Below are 25,853 nucleotides of genomic sequence, written 5' to 3'. Positions count from 1 at the left end.
GAGAAGAACCTTGGTTTACACCAAAACGTGTAGGTTTGGATACATGCTGTACTAATGCATGTTCCATCACTGTTTCCAAGAGCCTGCTATCAAATGAGTTTATAGAGCATTTCGTGGTCATCTCAGTCCAACTCATGTCAGGTGTATTAAAGTCTCCTAATATCAAGCATCTGTTATTTGCACTCCATAGCCGAATGTGCTCTAAAATAAAGTCATCAGCTAAGCAGATTGGGCTGCGATAGATAACACCGAGTGCAAATGTACAACATCCGACAGTGAGCTCACAGCTAATGACTTCACTAGTTCCACTATCATGGGATTCGCAAACGGAGAAGCGGATATTTATACTATTGGCTATGTATAGAAGGACGCCACCTCCTTTCCTGCATCTATGTCTATCACTTCTTAAACAATGATATCCGGATAATTCTGGGGTGAAATCGAAGTCATGGACTAACCAAGTTTCCGTCACAGCTACAATGAGTGGCCTTAATTTGTCCACTAATGCTCCTAGCTCGTAAAATTTATGTCTTAGACTATGGGCGTCGGCATATAAAACTCCTAGGGGGAACGACCTATCCACACAGGCCTTGGTAGCATTCGCTTCCAAGAGCTGACTATTCGAAAATCCACCAATCGGAGATTTTCTTCACCGTTTTGTCGACGGGTTTCTAGTTCAGCAAGTGCCGTCTTCCTTTTTATTCTATCTTCAAGAGACATATCCGGTCTAATTCGAATGTCAGAGTTGTCATGACTTCGAGCGTTACTTAACAGAAGACCACGTTGTTTCTCCGACCCTAAGATTACCTTAAGGAGTCTACACGGTCGGGGGAGAACACTGTCATCGACCCTTTTACCCATTCTAACTAATTTTTTGACCTGAACACCTTTAGTGTTATCTGGTAATATGCTACGAATATATTCTCCGAGCCTCTCTAAGTCATGGGTGTGTCTAACCTTAGGATCTGGATCGTTAGACTCTGGCAATTTACCCACAATAATATTCGATGATATTAAGTTCATCTCAGTCGCACTAGCATGATGTTCTGCCGTTCTATCAGAGTGCGATAGTGCATTGAGTGACTCAGACTGCGAGTCCCCTAACGACTTGTCAACCAAGTGTGCTTTATCTTTAGCTTTTTCTCCTTTTCTTTTTCCCCTTACTGTGGTCCATTTTTCGTCATTCAGGACAGCTGCATCGGGACTATTGGGGACGGTGACGGTTTTATCTGGGTCCTCAATTTCTACTAAAGATGCATGATTACTCATGTCAATACCATGTGGTGATTTACTCCTCGTTTGATGTAACGGAAGTTTCGCTTTGTCAGTAATTAGAATAGGTTGTTCAGCGCGTTTTGTAACGGCACTTACAACACTGACACAGTCTTCACTGTCAGTACTTGCGTTACTAGCGCACCCACTATCGTGCTTTTTACAGGCTAGAGCCAATAGGCTCATAGCCTCCTGGATTAATATCGTCTTGTTAGTACAGCAGAACATACAAAGCCAGTGCGAGTTAGGCTTAGAGCATCTTTTGTATGCAGCTGGACTGAGACGGGTACACATCTTGTGGAACCACTTTTTGCATTCATCACACTGCATCCCTTCATCTACGGGGAATAAACAGTTCGGCTGTCCACATTTGAATGCACTGCCAACCATTGTAATCAGATTAGGTTTAAAACACAATATGATCACAATACTAACACAAGTGTCAGAGTATATGCAAAAGAAGGAACCACGAGACAAAGTTTTCAATAAAATTCCAAACCTTAACTGAATTAATTGAAGTTAAAGTAGACCAAGAATGCTTTTTATGCAACAAATACACAAAAGCAACGATAATCACAACAAGTACGAAAATCACTGCCCTTTTTGAAACGCACGCGGATGAAAAAACAAATGAAGAGAAAATACTCGGAAATACATGGTTCTGCACAAATACTGATCAATGAAGAAGTTGATGTGCTACAAATTCTCTACAAGGTCAAGTACGGAAAACGGCCTTGAGTACTCAAATAGTTCTGGACGTAGTTAAAGCCTATGCTTAACGGGCTTCCTTATCTAGTAGCAGTGAGTCACCGGTGTCTTCTGGTAGGAACCTAGGTATATTTTGCGATACCAAAGGAATATTCGTAATTTATAGTCAAACGATGTCTTGAATCCCTCAGAACAAATCAAGTCTCCTAACCAATCTTCCTATTTCGGGTAAACCGCTATAGAAAACTCTGATGAAATGGTACAAAATCCCCAAAAATTTTCCAGAATCTTATAACACGTTGAGGTTTTCCCCCGAAATTACCCAAAATAGGGAGATTGGGTGTTAAAAGACTTGGGAGGTCGCTTGAACCACCTCAGCCGACAGCGAGTTCCGGATTTTGACTACTCTTGAGGAGTAAAGGATGTTCCTGCAGTTCATTGTGCTATATAGCAGAACATATGTTGTGTCACTGAATACGTTCCAGTTTATCCTTATCCTTTGGAGTGAGGAAGGAAATACTGTATTTCCATTCTTTAAATGCAGTCGAACGAGGCTTCTAAAGATTAAATAGAGGGTTCTACCATCAAATTGGCCAAAAGTGCTCTCAATGCTGCCAGTACAAGGTTCCCTTGAGAGACATTTTCGTTACAGTTAGTGTAAAACTTCAGATTATAGGATACAAAGACTCCTAGATCTCTTCCAACTTGGGATATCTCTAGAGGGGAGTTACCTAGGTTGTACGCGCAGTCTGGAACTTGTCTCTACATTTTGAGGTGTTTAGAATTATTCCATTATCCTCCGAGTTAGATCCTCATGAAGTGCCAGCTAATCATCTTGGTTACATACTCCTCTCTAGAGTTTCACATCGTCAGCGAAGAGTAATAAATAAGGCGATAATTTCTAGGGAAGGTCACGGGATCCTAACGCTTAACCCTAAGGGATCACACAAGGACATTCTGTTGTCTGAGAAAAAGCGAAGCTTACCCTGACCCTATAACGTCGGTCACTTAGATATGAAGTAAGCCAATCTGATAGCGGTGACTTGATATCTAGCCGTTTAAGCTTATTAGTAGAACGTGTATGATTGGCCCGTATAAAAAGTTTTTGAAAAGTCAAGGTGTATGACATCAACCTTCCCCTTGCGATCAAGGATAGTTGTCCATCTGTCCACCGCGGTCAGCAGGTTGGTTATACTGGAGTGACCTTAAGACCGTGTTGTTGGGGTGCGAAGAAGTATATGAATGGAAAGTAGTCACGTAGACCTTCGTGTACCAAGCATTTCATAGTTTTTAAAGGTGTTGAGAGAAGTCAGTCAGCTACAACGTAGGACCAAGCACGTACATGCATCGGTCGAAGTTGCCGCACCTCATTAGCACAACAACATGAACATCAAATGCATAGAAGCAGTTACTTCAGTGGTAGTAATATATAAAAGAAAGATTGTGTATAAAGATATAGTACAGGAAGAAAGAATTAGTTTGTAGAAATAAAGGTATAAAGCAATTTTAATCTCACAGTTTAAGGTCAGATAAAGAGTGTATACGCCTACAACCATTTTTTACGACAATCACACGGACTATCCAAGTAGTCTGCATCCACCAACATGGCTGAGACTAGAAGTTAGTGACATTAAGGGCTGATGCCATGTTCTGGTTCGGCCGTCCCTAACTCTTTTCCAACCATCCACTATACTAGTCGGCATTGCGCGTCGTAGTAATCTGTGTTCAGGCATACGTATTATGCGGTATAACCATCTCAGTCGATGAAGATTTACAACCTCATCAACAGATTTTCTATCATTTCCTAATACTCTACGTCTAACCTCACTATTACTTACCCGGTGATCCCAGCAGATGCGAGCAATATTTCTAAGGCATGTGTGGTCAAATACTAGTAACTTACGAGTATCTCCTACTCTTAATGGCCACGTTTCGCAGCCATAACGTAGAAGAGAACGAACTTCCACGCAATATACCCATCCCTTAACTGATAGACGGACATCTCACTTTCGTCATAGGTGACGTAAGTTGGCAGAAACCAAACGAACTTTCTGAATCCGTGCAGAGATTTCGTCAGGCGCCAACCTATTAGGGCTGGTCAGACTTCCAGGATAAGTGAAGTTGTCGGCGCGTTCGACTACTTCACTCCCTATCCCTACTTCAGGTGTTGACGCAGGCCAGTCCTAAAGCAACAACTTGCATTTAGAAGAGAAATAACGCATCTCAAACATTCTGGTATTGTTGCGCAGTGCTACCAAAAGATTGCATTTCATCAGCATCTTCACCAAACAGGACTGCGTATTTTAAGTGAATAAGTGGACCTCTTGGTAGGATATCAATTCCTGAAAATTCAGTCGACGAGAACGTTATTTCCAGAAGTAGGTCTATGATGAAATTAAATAGAAGTGGGGATAGTGGAAAACCTTGTCGGACACCACCTGAGGTTGCAAAATCGGATGACAGTTCGCCATAAGTTTTGACTCGACTGGTAGTGTTCGAGTAAAGATCCTTTACATGGTTTGTTTACTTTTGAGGTACACCTTTCAATGACAGACAATGCCAAAGAACCTCTCGGTCTATTGAGTCAAATGCTGCTTTTAAGTCAAGAGAAACTGTCATTGTTGGACGCCGATAAACATGCCTGTGTTTTGAAACCTGACGAATGGTGAATGTTTGGTCGATGCAGCCACAACCAGGTAGCTGATGTCTCCATAGCTGTTTGTTCATCTTTCTAAGCAACATGTTGGTCATCCTCAGAACTGCCTAAGCGTGACCTCACTTGTTCCTGAAATCTACTTTTGGCTTACTCGTTACTGAGTTCTACTGTAATGGGTCTTCTTAATGTAGTTTTTCTGCATCCAGTAAGGCGCAAGAAAATGCGTGCTCGTATTAGAGTATGATCAGAGTCTAAACGCGACAGTCTTTTATCGAGCTTCTCCAACGACGACTGATGACTGTGAACGAAACTATTCTATCCTCTTATTTCCATTGTCCCAATAACTAGCGTTTAAACACCGGTTTCGCAGATGAAACTTTTAAATTTTCACCCAGTGTACTCAATCCAATTACATTTGTTTTTCGAGTACACGTCAATAAAACATGATTAGAATATTTAAACTGAGTCTTTGTCATCAACACAAAACATAAAATTGTATTGAAATACCATGGATAGTGTTCACACTGAATAGTTTACTGTAACAGGATTTCAACCTGATTAATACTGATTTGGTTCTCATAAATTGTAATTTGAGATTGCATGTCCTCATTAATCATGTATACAAATCATTTTGAATACTGTTTTTCAAGACTGTATGTACCATCATTTAAAGGATTTAAATATCATGTCCTTTTGTGATGTGATACCGAATAAGATTTAACGATGCAGATTAATGTACTTTAAAGGTTAACGATAACTAATCAATGCCTACAGGAAAAGCTGTTAGTTATATATGGAGAAATTCAAATGCCTTACTTTTACTTAAAGTTTGTGCTGATAATGTTGTTCAGATAATTAATAAAAGCCTCACGATTAAAACATCCAGCTCAGAAAATTGAACTCCATCAGAAATGTACATTGTGCTTAAGTTAGTTATATTAACCGGCATTTCTACTTACAGTTTACTAAAGATAGGTAATCGTCTCAAATGATGTAGTAATATGAGTGGAAGCGATGTTTTTTAAGGTTGAGTATGAGTAATGAGCTTTACTGCGTTTCAAGTTTATTCCATGCTCCATTTATGTTGGTTTGGTTAACTGAGAAGTTGCATTATCTCTCAACACAAAATATGACTTCCAACTATTATGCAGATATATATCGTGTTACTGAATTAGGATAATTAAAAAGCAGGTAGTTAATTAAATTCTTCTTACTCATGAGTTATGTTGTGTATGTATGGAATATAGCCCAGTCAGTCGTGAACAAGGTGGTCTGGGGTGCTTTCAAGGGTATAAGGTCGGTTGTGACTTCTCGGCTGCTCACACCGTGGAAAAAAATTTCTTAGGAAACCTGCAAAGGAAGCTGGATTAGTGGTTGTCTCAATGACTTGCGAACGTCACTGCAGAGTCCAAGTTACAACTGCTTGAGGCTGGTCGCTCTCAGATGTTTTATGGGAAGTTTTTGAAGTGTTAGCTTCATATTTCAATAGACCTTACTACTGGAGATGGAAATCCGTGAGATAAGGTTAGGTGTGACAGTTTAGGGTCAGCCTTTTTCAACTTCTCCCGTCTGTTACCAGAAGGTAGCATCGCCACAGGTACTGGTTGTCTGGGGAGACTCCTTGCTACTGTTGCACTCCTTCACAGTCAGCAATACGACTTCGCCCTTGAACATTAAGTTGGTGCTTTTAATCTTATCGTTCTCCAACCGACTTGCCTGGTATAATGGGACCTAAAGGAGCATGTGTTCCAGCCAATATAGTTCTGTCGAGTCGTCACAATAGTCATTCTCGATTGACACGTCAAGGTAGCGGCTATGGTCAGGATGATATCTAGTTAGTTAGTTATATTTTTCATAACCACTTTGTTGTAATTGTTGAACTATGTGGAAGTGTCATATTGTAGTCAGAAGTAATTGTATAGAATGCAAAATGCCCATGGCCAACTTTGTATCGATCGATAATTTAATTGTGTTCTTAACTAGCTTAAATTTATTCCTTTTATCTTGTTACTAGATGGGTTTAACTAAGAAAATCACGTCTCCAGCTGATGTACGTCAGTGGACTTCTTCCATCGCTTGTAATGAGATTCTTAACCTAATAAACAGTGTTAATAGTAAATTGGTCTCTCGTCCAATCCAGGATAATTTAAAATCTTCTAAGGTGTTTTGGAAGTTACTATTATAAAAGTAACTATTTTAGGCCATAATGTTTGTGTATGAGGTGCTTGACAAGTTGCAGCAAGCAATCGAAGATTACCCACCTGAGGAGCAACCGCAGAGATTTGGAAATAAAGCATTTAGACGATGGTTTACATGGTTACAAGAGAATGCGATTGAAATTTGTTCCATTATTTTTCATGATCACGGTACTACAGATTTCACTGATCCACCAAGTTAGTTTATTATGAAACTAAAATATTAACTTTATTTGTTTTTGTGTTTCTATATATTGATGCTTTCTTAATACCTTTTTTAGGATGTTGATGTGAATTTTGTCAACTTCAATGGATATTTTGTCGTTCCAGGTCTTTTCTTGTCTTTTACTGACTGGTTGAAATGAGAAAATTTGCTTCAGTATTGACTTTAAATGACAGTTTTGTTGTTCTAAAAATGACTATTTTGAAAGTTTGGTGTTGGTTCTAGTTGGAATGACTTTCTTTTTTGTATGCTTGCTAATTTCTGACATTATTGTTATATTTTAGGCCTAAGTCCGTATACTATATTCTCCATTCTATACATAGATTTAACAGGTTGCAAGACTTTATGTTTTTCTCCAGAGATTTTGCTTCTTTTTAATTATGTTCATATTAATCTTTTTTCAATACTATATTTTAAGAGACGATGTCCTTTGTAAGGCCTAATTTTTATTGGTACTGATCTGTTATTTTCGCAGTGTACAAAATCCCATGCCCATTCTTTTATAGATTTGTCGGTGGAATTGGTTTCACAACAGGATGTTAAAGTGTTAACTTATCTTATCCACTGGAGAAATTCAATATTATAGCAAATTTCATATCCAATTCAAAACTGATGTGGTTTAAAATATATAAACTAGAGCAATGAAGACGTTATTTATAACTTTAATTTCCTAGTCATTACTAGCTGTAATTCTTATGGTCGCAATAAATTTCAACCCTTTTTGGATAAGTCGAAAGATTAGTATTTCAAGACAAGTCATTGATGTCACTCATAGAGTAGTAGTTTTGTCATGCAGAATGGTTTTAATTTCTCACAGTGCTGTTAAAGATATTAATATGCAAATTTATTAACTTCAGTCTCAGAAAACATATTTAGTTAGATATTGGCTCAGTTTTGTATTACATTGGTTCATTGAATGATTTTTTCTTATTATTTTATTTAAACACAAATATTGGTACAAGGAAGCACCAGGTACATATGCGCCGCACAAATCTTATTTGATTTGTGTGAGGGCTGAGATACTGCCAAGGTGCCCAAACTGAAGCACGTGGTTTTCTCAAGGGACCACTCCCGGAGCCTTTGACCTAAAGATCTGATCCACAAGGCAGTGGAGCATCATAAGGAGATGCAATCCCATGGTAGCCAGTGACCAAAAATTGGTTCATACGCCATCTGTTCCTTCAGGATACTGGAGCCCATGTGCACCATTGGTTTGGAATCAGGGTTTTCCAACTCCCCTAGGTTGACTTTCCGTGTCCACTAACCCGGTTAAAGCGCTGGACATTCGCTTTTCGCCCTCTAAATTTTGTAAACAACAGTAATGCCACGAGAAGGCAGTGAGTAGGACTTCCCTGTCAGAGGCTATATACGCGTGGCCATATGAGAGCATTTGGAGAGGGAGAGCGGACTTTCCCCACTGTCGGCCGTACCAGGGCATTTGGGGGCAGGATTAAAAAGTAATAAATGACCACTGATCATCATAAGAATCCATTTACTAATATAGCTTCATTGCTTCTTTTGGATTAAACTTATAAGTCAGATGCTTTAGAAATTTCTTTTCACATTAAAAACTCAAAAATTCTGTACAATCTATCCTTTGCTTTAAATATTTTATTACCAATCTAGATGACTTAATTTGCTAAAATGTATTACTTTTACATTTTAATTGTACCATTTTTATTTAGTATCATACACCGAAGCAGTTAACGAAGTTTCTGGTTATCTGGTTGAATCATTTGGAAATTCAACACGTATTGATTATGGAACTGGTCATGAATTGGCTTTCTTAGCGTTTTTAACTTGTCTTTTCAAACTGAACATTCTAAAAAAACAAACTGATTCTGATGCATCAACTATAAATGATCTTCTAGCTATTGGGCTTGTTATAATGCCAAAGTATTTAGCATTAGTTCGTTTATTACAAACGACATATCGTATGGAGCCAGCTGGCTCTCATGGTGTATGGTGTTTGGATGATTTTCAATTTGTTCCTTTCATTTGGGGCAGTAGTCAATTGATTGGTAACTGGTTGCTATTTTTTAATAATCATAGTATCGTATGAGTAATCTGATCGTAAATTCTTACTACTACAAAATTTGTATTCATTTGGTCACTTAAAAAAGTGATAGACTCTTAAAAGTACATTTCTTTGTTTTATTTAGGTCTCAATACCCAACTGCCCTCGTAAACACCGGCAGTAAACCATACAAAGATGACGAAATGATAAATATAACTCATTTACCAAGTATATGTATATGTATTCGCTTTTAATTCACACTTTGGTTTTGTGTGGATGTTAGTGTAATGCTGTTGCCTGACTATACAAGTCGAAACAGGTGGGAAAGGGTTCGAACTTGTGACCTTATTGTTGAAGTTCAAATGTTTTAACCATCACTCTAACTTATTGAATAATGTTCCTTGATATAAGATATGGCTACTGCAATTTCAATATATCAGTACTTCACAATTAGTAATAAATTGCCCGAGACATCCGAACCTCCAAGAATATTGTACAATATATAATAGCTAATTTATGAAGGGAAATTTCACTCACAAATTTAACTTGGTTTTTTTTTCCCAACTTATTTAAAACTTTCAGGCAGTCAATACGATCCTACCGTGATAAGAGATCGTAATGTTGTTGAATTGGAGAAAGATAAATACCTTTTATTTTCATGTATTGCTTATATTCATCATGTGAGTAGTTTTAATTACTTATTGTAAAAGGTCCGTATGTTAATTTTTGTTATGATTTCACTTGAAAACTAGCAAACACTGTATAAACTCTCATATTCTATGTTTAAGACAGGAAAAGTTTCCTTTTGAAAATCAATTCATCCTTCCCAACCTTGTTATGATTTCACTTGAAAACTAGCAAACACTGTATAAACTCTCATATTCTATGTTTAAGACAGGAAAAGTTTCCTTTTGAAAATCAATTCATCCTTCCCAACCTTAGCTTCTATCTCAGCAAGGCATTTGGACTTGTTTGTTGTACAGATCCAATCTAGCTACAGTAGCTGAAACATATTTTCGTTAATTTCTTGTCATATTATATTGAGAAAAGAGTTGTAAAAAGAGCAAAAACAGCAGATTTGTAATTCAATGGTGAAATTCTACTGCTGTGTGTAGTGTGTAGTGACAGTAAGATATTTCTTACTATCCTCACTGTTTTTACTGCCTTATCACAGTTAGAAGGATAGGTAAGAGGTCAACTGTAACAATAGCACACTTCATCAGGTTGGCTTCAGACCAGGTCGTAGCTGTATCGACCATATATTCACCATTCGTCAGATCTTAGGACACAAGCATGGATATCGGCGTCTGACAATGATAGTTTCTCTTGACTCAAAAGCAGCATTAGACTCTGTAAACCGAAAAGTTCTGTGACAGTGTCTGTCATTGAAAGGTGTGTCTCAGATGTACATAAACCTTTTGAAGGCTCTTTTATTTTTTTATTTAAACACATAAACATTGGCACAAGGAGGCATCAAACAAGATATGAGCCACATAAATAACCGCAGTTCTGAATATAGGACTCTGAATATGTTTCCTTATTTATTCCTTTCAAATTTCTTTTTCCAATCATTCACATTTCTTCTTGTTGCTGATTTTCTCCTAATTGTGCTGATTTAAAATGTGACATTCTAGATGATAAAAGGTAGTTGACAGGAGACCCTGAAATTAGGTTTTGTGTTAGCTGATACTTGTCAACAAAGTGTACCAGTAATCTTGAGGAGATTGATGCTATGTGTGGTATTCAAACCCAGATTCCCAGTCTGAGACTTTAACACTGAACTATTGAGGCCGAAAAGTGTCAACTAACACGAAACCTGAGTCCAGAGTTTCCTACCAACTATCTTCAACCAACTAACAGCTCAACATAGTGCACGCGACGTTGATTCACGTAGATTAGTGGCTTTATTGCAACTTAGTAGATAGAATCTGCTCAGCGGTAAAGGATTCGATTAATATGACATTGTTAACTACTCAGTAATGCCTCAATTGTGAAGTGTAGCAATTTTGTTCACTACGTAATTTTGTACACTTACGTATAATATTTTGATTTATATTTGCTCATATTTTATTAAATTGTTACATGTTGAAGTGTACTTTGAACTGTAATTGTTGGCGGTAGGTAGAGCTTATCAATGACCTACTCTAACAGTTGTTATCTAAGGTGTGGCATCAAAAGTGAATATGGATTCCTTCGTCGTTAAAAAGTCTCTACTTGTTTATTGACAACTTCATCTTAAAGTACACTTTTATGTAAAATCCAATTTTTGAAAACTATAAAAGTTCTCAAATGTAACATTGTTGAATTTCCTTTAATTTATTACTAGTGTAAAACTGGTCCATTTGAAGAACATTCACATACATTGTATGGAATTAGTGAAGTACCGAAATGGGAAAAAGTTAATTCTGGTTTAATTAAAATGTATAAAGGTGAAGTAAGTTACTTTTAATGCTCAGCTCCTCATTTCAGTTGACTTATGCTATTTGAATTGTAATCAATTCTTTTTATTGAGTTGAAAGCGTGAGTCAATTGAAGCTAAACCACTATGGAAAACCTGGAAGCACTGGACGGCCGTTTCGCCCTATTATAGGACTTCTCAGCAGTGAGCATTCACGATCCCGCACTCGCGAGTCTCACGCTTTCAACTATGAAAATACTAAATCTCCACAAAACCCCTTCTGACTTTTTATCGATACATTAGTTATATGTTAAAGCAAACACAGATTTTATCGGCTGGTATACAGGATTCAACATAATTTGGTTCATAAACGTGAATATTTTTGAAATGTTGATTATTGTGAACGATAAACGAGATATATCCTCTTCTCAATACTCCCTAGCTAGACTTAAAGAACTTTCTGATCAACTAAAAAAAAACTATACGTTCCAATAGTTGCATATATATAACCTTTGGCTTTAAGGCAATGATTTGTCTCATTGAAGCACACTCAAATCAATGATGAAACTGTCTGGCTAGAATCCTGTAAATGTACTTCGAGAGAAATGAGTATGATTCATTGCTACGTACTAATCAGGAAAGCCAGTCACGTTTGAAGCCCTCTCCGTTTACTTCGGTATGGGCAAACCGATAGTTAGGACTTCTTTTTGTCTTCAACTATCTAACAGTAATTAATTAATGACCGCATTCAAATTATATTAGCTTGTTGAATACTGTTTGTATTCAGTCCCTTAACAATCAATCTCTTAACTTGATTATATTCTCTTAAAATAATTTTCAGGTTTTAGAAAAATTTCCAGTCGTTCAACATTTCCTATTCGGTAGTTTATTGTCATTTGATAAAGTACAAAATAATAAACCTTTGGGTATTGGAATAAATGTTGGTGGAGGTTTTAGTCAACGAGGATCTATTCCTTCAAATGTTGATCCATTTGTAAAACCAATTTCGCCGACAATTCAGCAATCAAATGAACACGGTGAAAAATCGTAGAGTTACGAATTAAAAGTCGATGGATTACAATAAATATTATTCCATATGTAATGATAAACTCGACTTTTCTTACTTAAGTCTTAATCTTTTTCATGTATTGCTTAGCAAGTTTTGATGGATTTTATCTTATTAAGAGAATTGACCATGTATATAGACGTTTACAATAACTATAACTTTTAACGTTGGCTTTTTTTTGTTTTGCTCATAGACGGCTTCGTGTGGCGCGTATATATCTGGTGCCCCCTTGTACCAATATATGTTTAAATAAATAAATAAAGACGGCTTCGTAGTACAGATTTAAAATTGATGATAGACAACGTAGGATCTGACATGAGTGTGTATCAGCTCGAGCTGCTACACATCAAATGAACATAAGTTAGAAAATTAACAAAATGAAAGGTAGATGAAAGTAAATAATAACAATGCCCGAGTGATGTCACGGAATATAAGTATAGAAAAACATTAAGCTTACCGCTTTTTTCAGGAAGTTAAATACTGAATACAACTGCGATCGATTTCAAGACATGCTACTTTATGCTTTAAACTATAGGTTATGACTAATAATTCGTTCTAAACCTGGAAGTCTGAATCACCCCACGTGGCTCAAACCAATAGTTTGTGGTAAATATATTTTTGTTAGATCGGGATGAGTAGAGAAATCGTATTTCTGACGTTTCGTGACTTAATGTAAGCCACTTCAGAGTAAATAATGCTCAGAAGAAGAGGCTCACATTAAGTCACGAGACGTCAGAAATACAATTTTTCTACTCGCCGGGATATAACAAGTATATTTATTATTAACTCTTTACCCAATGCTTAATTTGTTTGGAACTATAAGGCCTGACCTTGGCATTGATACCTATAAATTCAGTAGTTAGTGGTTTCAGAGACTGATCGTATGTCCTGGTTTGGCTTCGGCTAGTGTGATTTTACCATATTCCTGTATTAATCAGCGTAGCTGGTTGGGGTATGTGATTGCTATCCAAGTGTAACACAAATTCTTGGTACATAAATCAATGAAGCTGTTTTTAATACTAATTAAGTAATGTACATAAATAATTCATAGTGCTTCGTCAGTTACTCAATGCCACCTTTCTAAGAGGCTTATCTAATGGGGGAGTCGGCGAGACTATAATTTGTGGACGAACCAATCAGGTATAAGATGACGTCTCGGACTTCGGCGCGAAATTCACTCATCCATTTGGCTGGACAGAGTTTCGGCATTAGAGCTGGTGTCAGTTCGTGATGAAAACCCTAAATCTAATTCCTAACCTCGACAATCGACTCTGAATCATAATTCTATTTCCTCACACTGCTTTATAATTCTCATTTGGTTCTAGTTATAAGGTGGACACTCTCAAGGTCAGTTTAGCGTCACTTAAAGATCGTCCATGAATTGTAGTCTCACCGTGGAGTCTTATTAGAATCTATCTACTTGATGTTGTTAAGAAGTCAGTGACCTTCAAACAACATATACTCTACCCTGCTTTTTTCTTTCATCGCTGTTTATCATTCTGTCCGTCGATGTGAACACCCTCTATCACGTTAATTATTATTTTCCAAGATTGACGTGAATTGGTTTTAATATTCACCATCGAACTTCAGAGTTATGATTACTATTTTAAAGTATTGATAACTAGTCATCGACACGTTTAATTGGGCATTTGACCCATAAACCTACCATTGGGTAGTCTATATTTTTTTAAACCAAGAATAAGCCCACTTTTTAAAGTGCTGGATCGTTTACTGTATAAAAAAAACAATTAAGGACGTTAGAAAAACTGTTATTCAGTAGAAGGATGAACGCGATTAAATTTCCTGACTTTAGTTGAATAGTCGTAAATTTTAACCCATCGGTTCTATATTTGCAGGATACAGAAACTCACATGTTAGGAGATTCAATATGAAATCCTTATCTTATAGTTGAAATCATGAGTCAATTGAAGCTAGACCACAATGGAAAACCTGAAAGCAGTGGACGGCCGTTTCGTCCTATTATGGGGCTCCTCAACAGTGCGCATCCACGATCCCGCCCCGCAAGATTCAAACCCAGGACCTATCAGTCTCGCTCCCGAGCGCCTATTTTATAATTAAGGCATTTAATTATTGTAACCTCTACCATAAATTTTTTTCTTCCTTACCCCTTGATTAGTATGTAACCTCATTCGTTATTCATTTCTATTTACTTAAACTCAGTTATTAATGAATGGATAATGAAAATAATCCTACATATATCGCATAATTTTCAAATATGGGTATTACTTACTTACTTACGTCTGTTACCCCTCGTCGAGGAGCATAGGCCGCTCACCAGCATTCTTCATCCAATAAAAAGTGTTGCTCTGGTTGTTAGAAGGTGCATCGGCTTCGTGACTTTCGAAAAATTTCGGCTTTCATCATGAGGCGTCATAATTATTCCTTCAACTCACAGGGCAGAGTTTAAATGGTTTGAATAATTTTTTCTGGTTAGCGTTTTTTAGCGAGTTAGTTTTCCTACGGGATGGGGTCGCTAACCCCATGCCCAACCCTCCTCCTTTACTCGGGCTTGGGACCGGCAGTAGCTCTAGAAGAGCTACAGGCAGAGTTAATTTTCAAATATGGGTATAGCTATTTAATATATTGAATTGTAAAACTTCCAGTGAAAACAGCTGTAATAAAGTATTCCAAACAAATAAAGTCAACTCACACAATTAATTAAAGCAAGGACAACAGTATTCATAGAAGACGATGAATGAATTGTATTTCATCACTTTTTTTTCAGTTACCTACAGTCAGTCGCAACGTAGAACTTCGTACGTACGTACATCAGTTCGAGTTGCCATACCACATTAGCACAGGGATTCAATTGTCGATTCAAATCACATAGTGGTAGAAGTAGTAAGAGTATAAGCAGTAATCCGAAAGATTAGGGTTTGAAGATGTTATTGAAGGAGTATAATCCAGTGAAATAAATTTGGAAAGAGAAAAAGGATAGAGACATGAAGAATTCAGAAGATTAGAATTTGACAGAACATAAGGAGTTCTAAAGCTACATATAAGCTAATATGTTTAGTTATTTTCAAATCTTAACATAATGTTGAAAAGTGAATTGTCAATCAGTAACGAATAAACTGTATGAAATGCGGAGAAAGGTTAAGGGCTAACGTTTTGAAAGGGAATTCTTTCTACCATTACTTGAGGCGATGGTTCTAGAGTATTAATATGATTTTATTACTCAATGTGACGAAATTTTCGGAAAGTTGGAAAAGAAAGCATGTGAGTTTAACTTATTAGATTGTGATTACCATTAATTGAAGAAAAGAGAGGTCGAAATGTTATCCAAACAACAGAAGGTTAACTATTAACATTTTGGACACAAAAGTCAGGTCCGAGCCCTTAAACTGTTATGGCTTCTAGGGGCTTTAGTGACGTAGAGTTAGGCTGTTTATTGATAACTTTGGAAGAATTCATTATGCCTTGTAGACCAGCAGGCGGTGTGCTACTGAACTTTGTAAGCCGTTTTTTCAGTCATATGTTTTTCTGGGGTATCCTCATTAAATCGAGAAGACCGTCTTTCTGTCCTCCATGTTTGCGTGTAAACTAATATGAAGTTAGAGTCAACATATGAAAGATATTCACCTGATTTTGTTTGTGTAACTGAACACAGAATTGTGTAGAGAGGGATCCACTTCGTAGCAGGGAACGTGCTTCTTAAAACTACTTTTAGTATTTTACGAATTCTACTGATTGTTTGATCACCTTTGAATGACAGTCGAATAGAAACACTCTAATTTTCAGGTTTTTATTATTCCGCCTCACTTTGGCATTTGGAGCTATATTTCTCTATAATTGATTGGGAGTATCCATTTTCCCACAAATAATTGTTTATTACAACACACTGGAGCTTGTCTAGTGAGCATAAATCTTTTTTAGAAAGCATTCATCTACTTATATTTTAATCAGTAGCTCAAGGTTTTTTGCATTATTTCGTTCCACCGTTCATTTGGTGATGGCCAAGGATTTGTTATGTATAGAAATTTTCCATTGCATATATTTACCCAGTCACAGGTTGAAGCTAAACCGCAACCGATTGTTAGAAAGTAATTCTTCACTACTTTTCTTTGTCCGAGCTGACTACCTAACTTAGTTTCTGCAATATTTTGTCAAACTATATTGACTGATCACTGATTGATAACCAGTCCCAGGTGCTGATGGATTACTATCGTTCATAATTTAAGTGATAAAACTCTACAGACCTGGTTTTATTAGTTCAAACAGAAAGTAAGTGTGTGGTAAAGGATTATCGTCTTCTCTAAACTGACCATATGAATTAGAAATTACGTATATCTGTAAATACAGCTAAATGTAACATAATTTCACTAAATACTCCGAGCGTGTAAGTGTACCTGAAAAACAATCGTCTGTCAGTATAGAATATTTTCTAGTTTTACTTAGTGATTTAGCTTAGATATGCAGTTTACTAGTGTACTATGATGTAGATTCTGCGCATTATACCGATTACTATTTAATAATTTATATTTAATACCTAGCGACAGTGTTGTCTAAGGTCTATCCGTGATGTAAACTATAAAAGATGAGTTTCCGTTCAATGTTTGGGAATAATACTTGCTTTATCGACCATGGAAAAAAAATGAACCAGTAATGTTTATAATAGTCAACCATTTCGCAGAAAGAAAAGAAACTTGTTTAAATGATGAAATGATTTACTAAATTTTTATTTATCTAGATTATCAAGAGGTTGAATACTTACTTAAGCCTGTTATCCCCAATGGGGCATAGGCCGCCGACCACCATTCTCCAACCCACTCCTTCCTGGGCCCTTCTTCCTAGTTCTATCCAGTTGTTGTTCATTCTTCTCATACTCGTTTCCATTGCTTGGCGTAATGTGTTCTTTGGTCTTCCTCTTTTCCTTTGGCCTTCAGGATTCCATGTGAGGGGTTGTCTTGTAACGCAGTTGGGTGATTTCCTCAATATGTGTCTTATCCACTTGTAGCGCATCTTCATCATTTCTTCCTCCGCGTTTCTTTGGTATCTTGATCAGGTGTCCTTTTCAGTCTGTCGGTGGCACTTATCCTTCATCCCAAATGTGGAGTATCTTTGCATTTGCTGCCATATCTGCTTTCAGTGCTTCTGCCGGAATGTTGTCTGGTCCTGCTGCTTTGCTACTCTTGATTTGTCTGATGACCATGCTGATCTCTTCAATTGTTGGTGGGCCAACATCGATTGGGAGGTCTGTGGGTGCTACTTCGATGTTGGGTGGGTTCAGTGAAGCTGGTCGATTCAACAGTTCTGTGGAGTGTTCTACCCACCTGTTCCGTTGTTCTTCAATGTTGGTGATTACCTTGCCTTCCTTGCTTTTCACTGGTCTTTCTGGTTGATGGTAATTTCCAGCAAGTTTCTTTGTTGTATCATACAGTTGTCTCATGTTTCCCTCTCTTGCAGCCTTTTCCGCTGTCATCGCTAGATCTTACACATATTTGGGTTTGTCGGTTCTGATGCTTCTCTTCGCTTGCTTGTTTACTTCTGTGTATTCAGCTTGTGCCTTGGCTTTCTCTGCTCTTGTTCGGCTGGTATTTATTGCTGCCTTCTTGTTCCTCCTTTCTTCAATCTTATCCAATGTATCAACACTGATCCATTCCTTGTGATGGTGCTTCTTGTTGCCCAGAACCTCCTGACATGTTGAAACGATTGCCTCCTTGATACCTTTCCAGCTGCTCTCCATGGTAGTTCCCTCTCCATTGAGTAGGTCATGAAAGGCCTGGAACATATTGCTGAGGGTTATCTCGAGTTTGTTGAGTTTGTCAGTATCCCGAAGGAAATCTATATTAAACTTATGTGATGTTGTCCGCCCCGTTGTTCAGTGCTTCTTAAGTTTTAATTTCATCTTGACAATCAGCAAATGATGATCGGATGCTATATCAGCTCCTCTCCTGGAAAACCCTGATTCCAAACTAATGGTGCACATGGGCTCCCGTATCCTGAGGGAACAAATGGCGTATGAATCAATCGTTGGTCATCGGCTACCATGGGACTGTATCTCCTCACGATGATCCACTGCCTTGTGGATCAGACCTTTAGGTCAAAGGCTCGGGTAGTGGCCCCCTAAGAAAACCACCCGCTTGAGTTTGGGCACCTGAGCAGTATCACAGCTCTCACACAAATCAAATGAGATTTGTGCGGCGCCTATATATTTGCGGTGCCCCTTTGTACCAATATTTATGTTTTAAATTTAAAAACAAACATGGATCCCAACAAAGTATTCTGCATCTACCAACATGGCTCAGACCAGAAGTTAGTGACTTCAAGCACTAGTGCCACGTTTTGGTTTGGCCGTCCCTAACTTCCTCCCAACCATCCCCAACACTAGTCAGCATTGCGCGTCGTGGTAATCGGTGTTCAGACATACGTAATAACACGTGGTTCAACCATCTCAGTCGATGAAAATTCCCAACCTCATCAACTGACTTACCATCATTCCCTAATACTCTGCATCTAATCAATATTTGTTATGTTGTAAAAACAAAAAACAAAGGAAAAGCATCATCTATATGTAAGGCTGAAAATTGTGAATAATTTATTTTTAGATTATTCATAGTCTAGGCGGAACTCTTGAATATATTTTTTTGAAAAAAAAAATCAAGAATTTTATTACCAAGACTACTACTTTCCATAAAGTAAGGAATACTTTTTTTATATGAGTACAATGAATGAAAAATTTATAGACTAACCAAGTTCTAGGGTTTATTCAAAACTATTTATAGTTGATACTATATGATTTAATGTCAAAGATTGAAGAAATGAGGTTTTCATCATTTAGCTGTCATGGTTTATTTGAAATGAGGAATACAAACTTTTGGATTCTAAATCAATTGTCTAGAGGTGATATAGTTGCCCGAAAACATTCAGAGGATCATGTACTACACTTTATATGTGGTGTAGTGGACGCTATTTGCAACATTGCTTTTATGCAGTAAGTTGTGCAACGTGAACTCGAAGTTGTCAAACGGAATGAAGAGTTTCAGTATAGCGAAAACGTTGCATTGGGAAGAAACTCAGAGACCAAATGAGGAGATTGTTTAGATGGCAAAACATTCTAAAAGATCCAAATGAATGATTGAAGGCTATGTATGTATTGTTATGTCACGATAAGGATAATGAATGGTAACTTTGGGATCTATTTATAAATTAATACTGTGCATATTTTTTTAATCGTATAATCACTGAATAACTAAACTATTCCTATTCGTTTCCCCCTCATTATAAGCTTTATTTTAAATTATAAACTATTGTTATATGATTTACCATTCCTGAATTATGCCCCGTCTATTATTTACTATTTCCCTTATTCACAGCCACGTTTGGCTTAGTCTTGTACACATGTTATTTTCTATTTTATGGTACGGTGTGGTCAGTTTGATTGGTATATAAACTCAGTATGTTTGAAATAAAATGTTTCATACCTCAGAGGCTATTCTAGACTTAACTGGATGGGCTAGGCAGAAGCAGGACCGACAAGTACTCTAGATTGCTCGTGAGGTTTTCGTGTATCACTGGTCTGATCGATAATTCACTGCTCTTTGATTGGCGGTCTTATCTCATTATACGTTAACAAGGCATCCATTCATCCACAAGCTATTACATGTATATATATATATATATATATATATATATATATATATATATTGTGTAAATCCTTCTTCAATTCTTCCTGGTTACTGTCTTCTTTTACAAGAGTTAAAAATACACATTACTAAGAAGTTCTAAATTTAAACGAAATGATGATACAATCATTAGAAAATTTACATCGGAGGTCTGGGAGCGAAAAATGGATACCTGCCTATTTAAACTAGTTTGAGATTAGTAGGGAATCTAAAGATTAAAAAAGTTCATACTTTCGGTTTGATGCATCCAGAAATATCACTGACTTCAAAACATCATACTCTCAGTTAATATTTCCAAATCGAATCGAAAGTATATTGCTTAAAGGTTTTAAAATCTTTGGATATACAATTTAGTAACTACCTAATTCAGTTTGACATATTCAACTTTAACTGTTTAGTAGTAGTAGTAGTATGTTCTGTAAGTTGAGTGATTTAATTAAGAAAGTTTCATTGTTGCTCTTAAGAACGTAATGAATACCAACATATGCTTAGTTCTTTTCATTGTTATTTCTTCTACATTATTCTTATTTCCTTTGTTATACATCACGTTAGTTTCATCTCATCATATTAACACTTTATAGAAACTTCAACTAACACATATTTGTCTTAGGCTCTGAGATATTGACGTTTTTTCATTGACTGAGAGATTTTAAATCAGTTCTCTCTGTTGGGATTGTTTGAAACTGGTTTTCTTCGTAGACTTTCTTAACTTAGCACTTTGTCCTATGCTCACCTATGACCACCGTATTCGATTGGTCTCTAAAATACTGTTTGATTAACCATTCCTGTTTAAACTGATAGATTAAATTCATGCTAAAATGTTTTTTCTAGTTAAAAATTAGACTAAATGTTATGCTACTAGAAAGTTTTTGAGATCCTTAGGATTTTCCACCAAAAAGTAACACTGATGCTTTGCCGAATGAATTAGCGTTTGTAATTATTTGTGTCCATTAAGTATGAGCTCCTCGTACGAGCAAACATTTGAAAGTTAAGAAACAGGGCTTCATCTGTTGAAAATTAGCCACTGATCTTCCATTTTAATTGGCGGCCTGTTTAAACATCTGGGCTACCTGTTCCTGCTATCTAGATATTTCAACAAGTTATCTAGTTTTGTTTGTTTTAATACAGCTTTATGGTTATTAATTGCACAATCTATTCAGTGAGTTCCTGAAAAGTGTAGAACCCTTTGCTATAAAGGTTACAAAAGGCCTAATCAAAGATATCGTGGGTGCTGACAACATGCAGCGAAAAGAATGTACATTATTTAGATGTCGATTTATTGAACTGCTAACTTCTAACTGGTGATCACTCAATATTTATCGTTAGGATCAACGAAGAAGTAAGAAACGGAAATTTGTTGAAATACTTTCTGCTGAGAATATAATAAAAAAAATAATAATAAACTCTTGTGAGCGAAGATGGATAGTAGCTAGCAGTGGGATCCAAGACGCGCGTTTCGTCCTATTTGGGACTGGTCAGCTGGATGTACCTGCATTTCAGAAGTGATGTTCACTCTGGGACTCGAACCCAGTATCTTTCCCTTCAAACGCCATCTCCTTATCCAATCAGCTACTGAACCCTGATAGCTCGCTGCCCGAAAAGCTCCGTGGTAACGTCTCTGACTGTGAAGCTGAGTGACACGGGATCAAATCCGTCAGGGAACACCAGTTCCCTCAAGATTAAAGGTACACCTTGCTGACGAGTGCCAAGTAGCACGAAAACTGGGTCCAGGGTTTCCTGTTGGCCACCTCCAACCACCATCTTATCTCAACATAGTGCACGCAGTGCCTAGCCACCTAGACTAATGACCACATTGCAACTTGATCGATCGCATTTGATCACCACTAAGGAGGACTTGACACGCATGACATTGATCACCACCCAGCGATCAATCAATCGCTTTTCTTGAACTAAACTAGGTCGGAGGCAAGGCATAAATGTTTACTACATTTATTTACTTTTTTCATTAGTCACAGATAACACATACGCGCATATTACTATTGTTTCTATTGTTTTCATCATTTTTATTACTAATAACATTAATAATAACAATAATAATAATCAGCCATGTGATGCGTCTGATAAAAACATGTATATAGTGCTTGTTACCATGGCAAGAATGTTGATTTGCTTTCGGATGTGTATTGTGAGAGAAGTCTCTCCTCTTCTGCTTTCCCCCTAACGACTAGCTTCTCTCTCATTTTGCATATACATATGTATGTATGTATGTATGTAAACTGTAATGTATACAAGTATGAAGCTTGATTTCTACAGAATTTGGATATCACATAAATAACAAAATTATCAAGAAACAGTAAATTTTTTTATTGTTTCATCCGTAAACGATTTATTAGTTTCTAATAAAGATTAATTTACAGGTTTCAATCATAAATGTATATGTATAATTTGTCTGGCAAAAACATAATTATACAAAACAAAACATCAGACTCGAATCCAGGACCTAGCAGTCTCGCGCTAGAGCACTTAGCTGATAGACACTGAGTCGGCCGGCATCCAACGGTGTTGGTGTCTAACTTCAACCAATCCACGAAATTGAGTAATCATTCACCAATGTCTTCGGTGAGTTGATATCTCCCAACAAACTTGGTTAAACTCCACTGGTTACTGCTTCTCACTGTTGAGGAGTCCCACAATAGGACGAAACGACCGTCCAGTGCTTCCAGGTTTTCCATTGTGGTCTAGCTTCAAATGACTCATGATTTCAATTATGAAAATAGTAAAACTCCACAAAACCCCTTCAAATTTGAAATAAAAAATAGCATCTGTATTTCTAAAGATTTCTAGCAATTCTTTTGTCAGAAACCATTATCAGAATGGGAGGTTGTGGAGAGTGGTAATAATTTTAATAGTTGAATTCATGAGTCGATGTTAGCTAGACCACTGTTGAAAATCTGGAGGCAATGGACGGCTGTTTCATCCTACTACAGAACTCCTCAGTAGTACTCACCCACAATTCCATACGCTGTACTCCAATCCAGGACCTTCAGTCTCTCGCGCAAACGTTTAACCTCTAGACCTCTGAGCAGGCATCCAACGATGTTAGCGTCTAACTATAATCAATCAATGAGTTACCTGAGTTCTATCAGTATTGATTACAGTTGATTCATTGGACTAAGTGACTTAATATTGTGAACGACTCAGATCAATATAACACTTAGTCTGAAAATAAATGAACAATGAAGGATCGGATATTTAGAAAAGTTTTAGAATTTTAAAATTGCAGATACATCCTGATGAGGCGATATGCACAGCACGCATATATACCAATAAGAGACTGATCAATTACAGTCCTAAACATCAATGAGAAGATTCAAGTCAACATTACCAAGTGCATTTAACACATTGTTTAGGGTTTAAGAAGCAATCAATAATCTATTGAATAAGTAACTTATTTATAACACTTTAATCAAAGTAATAGAACATTAAAGAATATTTGTAGTTCCGAAGAATGATTTTGTTAAAATTGTATTGGTTAGTTTCAAAGTTTTGATTATATTTTTATCTGAAGTCTGTGGTGATCTTCCTTAGAAAAGAATAGAAAGCTTAAACTATCGGACCCGCCCCCCCCAAAAATAAATTCAATTAGAAATTATAGTTATTACTGCTTGTATGTTATATTGAACTGGGCAGCATCATCGATGAACACGGTGGATCAGATGCAGATGTGAAGACGCAGATCGGCGAAGTAAGAACAGAATATCTACAACTGAACAACATCTGGAATTCGAAACAATTGTCAACTAACACCAAGATCAAAATTTTCAATACAAATATCAAGACAGTTCTACTGTATGGGGCGGAGACGTGGAGAACTACGAAAGTCATCATCCAGAAGATACAGGTGTTTATTAACAGTTGTCTATGCAAGATACTTCGGATCCGTTGTCCAGACACTATTAGTAACAAGTTACTGTGGGAGAGAACAAACCATATTCCATCCAATGGAGGAAGAAATGAGGAAGAAGCACTGGAAGTGGATAGGAAACACATTGAGGAAATCACTCAACTACGTCACAAGACAAAACCCTCACATGGAATCCTCAATGTCAAAGGAGAAGAGGAAGACCAAAGAACACATTACGCCGAGAAATTGAGACAGACATGAGAAGAATGAACAAAAGTTGGATAGAACTAGAGAGGAAGGCCCATGACAGTGTGAGTGTGTTGGAGAATGCTGGTTGGTGGCCTATGCCCCATTGAGGGTTACAGGCTTAAGTAAGTAAGTAAGTATGTATGTATGTAGGTTATATTGAAGTATACACAAATACTACCCAAGGATTATGTAAAAATAGGTAATAAGAACAGTTGGAAAAATGAAATAACAAGTTGTTTGTATTTTTCTTCCAAGTTGTTATATTAAGATAAAGAAGAAAAATTGTAGGTTGTTTGATGCCTAAAAGCAATCAATAGAAGACACTACTTAAACTAAATTTCATGCTAGCCAGAACCCATCAAAAAGGTCTATTAGAAAAATTAGAAGAAATGATAGACTAAATAAATGCCCAGAGTAATAAAAATGGTGATGATACATATTTCTTTTAAACATAAAAACTGGGTTTAATGTAACGTTAATGGAAGGCTTATGAGTAAATGTATATGTTAACCTTGTTATAGACTACGTGGTCTATGTTCAAGAATATAGTAGAATATCGGAAACAAATTCTTTGTATTCGTATGTACCTTAAAAAAAGAGCTCTGATTAAAGAATTCGCCTTTCAATCTGTGTCAGTTTGAAATATTTCACTTATTATCCAAAATAAATTCATTGGACCCTATTTATATAACCATTCTATCTACTCAGTTGCATTTTATCAACGGAATCAAAGTTTTCTTTTATAGAATACCAATTTATATGTGATAATACTTACTTACGCCTGTCACCCCTCGTGGAGGAGCATAGGTCGCCCACCAGCACTCCCCATCCAACCCTGTCCTGGACTATCCTCTCCAGTTTTTTCCAGTTAACAATCATTTTTTTCATATTGGCTTCAATTTCACGACGTAATGTGTTCTTTGACCTTCTTCTTTTCCGCTTCCCTTCCGGATTCCAGGTTAAGGCTTTCCTCGTGATGCAGTTTGATGATTTCCTTAATGTATTTCCTATCCACTTTCAACATCTTTTCCTAATTTCCTGTTCAGCTGGAAGCTGATTCGTCCTCTCCCATAAAACGCTATTGCTGATAGTATCCAACCAGTGAATATTGAGTATTTTGCGATATATAATAATACGACCATATTAATTTCCTATTACTAATTTTACAATAAAAGTCAATTACCTGTAAATTTAACGCACTAATAAGTTATACAATTATATGATTGAATTATATAGTAAACAAATGTTTTTTCCAATAATATAATCAAAAATTATTGATGTCTATCATGGTGTACATGTGATTTTGTGTTTGCCAATGTAACTTAGATATTAACTAAACAATTATTAAGAATACTGGAGGATTAAAAACGGATGTTTAATTTCATAGTTGAAATCATGAGTCAATTGAAGCTAGACCATCATGGAAAACTTGGAAGCACTGGACGGTCGTTTCGTCCTATTATGGGACTCCTCAGCAGTGCGCATCCACGATCCCACACTCGCCAGATTCGAACCCATGACCTACCAGTCTCGCGCCAGAGCGCTTAACCACTAGACA

The 25,853-nt window shown here is 36.8% G+C and overlaps 1 protein-coding gene across 1 annotated transcript; it reads left to right on the top strand.

Annotated features, from left to right (window-relative positions):
• Positions 1–1,983: 1,983 nt before the first annotated feature.
• Smp_166290 (putative phosphotyrosyl phosphatase activator) lies at positions 1,984–12,707 on the top strand. Its single transcript, XM_018796164.1, has 7 exons — positions 1,984–2,073; positions 6,651–6,797; positions 6,837–7,029; positions 8,740–9,075; positions 9,654–9,751; positions 11,398–11,505; positions 12,311–12,707. Exons 1-7 carry the CDS (start codon positions 2,044–2,046, stop codon positions 12,518–12,520), a joined length of 1,122 nt encoding a protein of 373 aa, XP_018650404.1. The 5' UTR covers positions 1,984–2,043; the 3' UTR covers positions 12,521–12,707.
• Positions 12,708–25,853: the final 13,146 nt, after the last annotated feature.

Source organism: Schistosoma mansoni, chromosome 2, assembly GCF_000237925.1.
Source record: "Schistosoma mansoni strain Puerto Rico chromosome 2, complete genome".
Lineage (NCBI taxonomy): Eukaryota > Metazoa > Platyhelminthes > Trematoda > Strigeidida > Schistosomatidae > Schistosoma > Schistosoma mansoni.
This window is presented reverse-complemented; position numbering and strand designations above follow the sequence as displayed.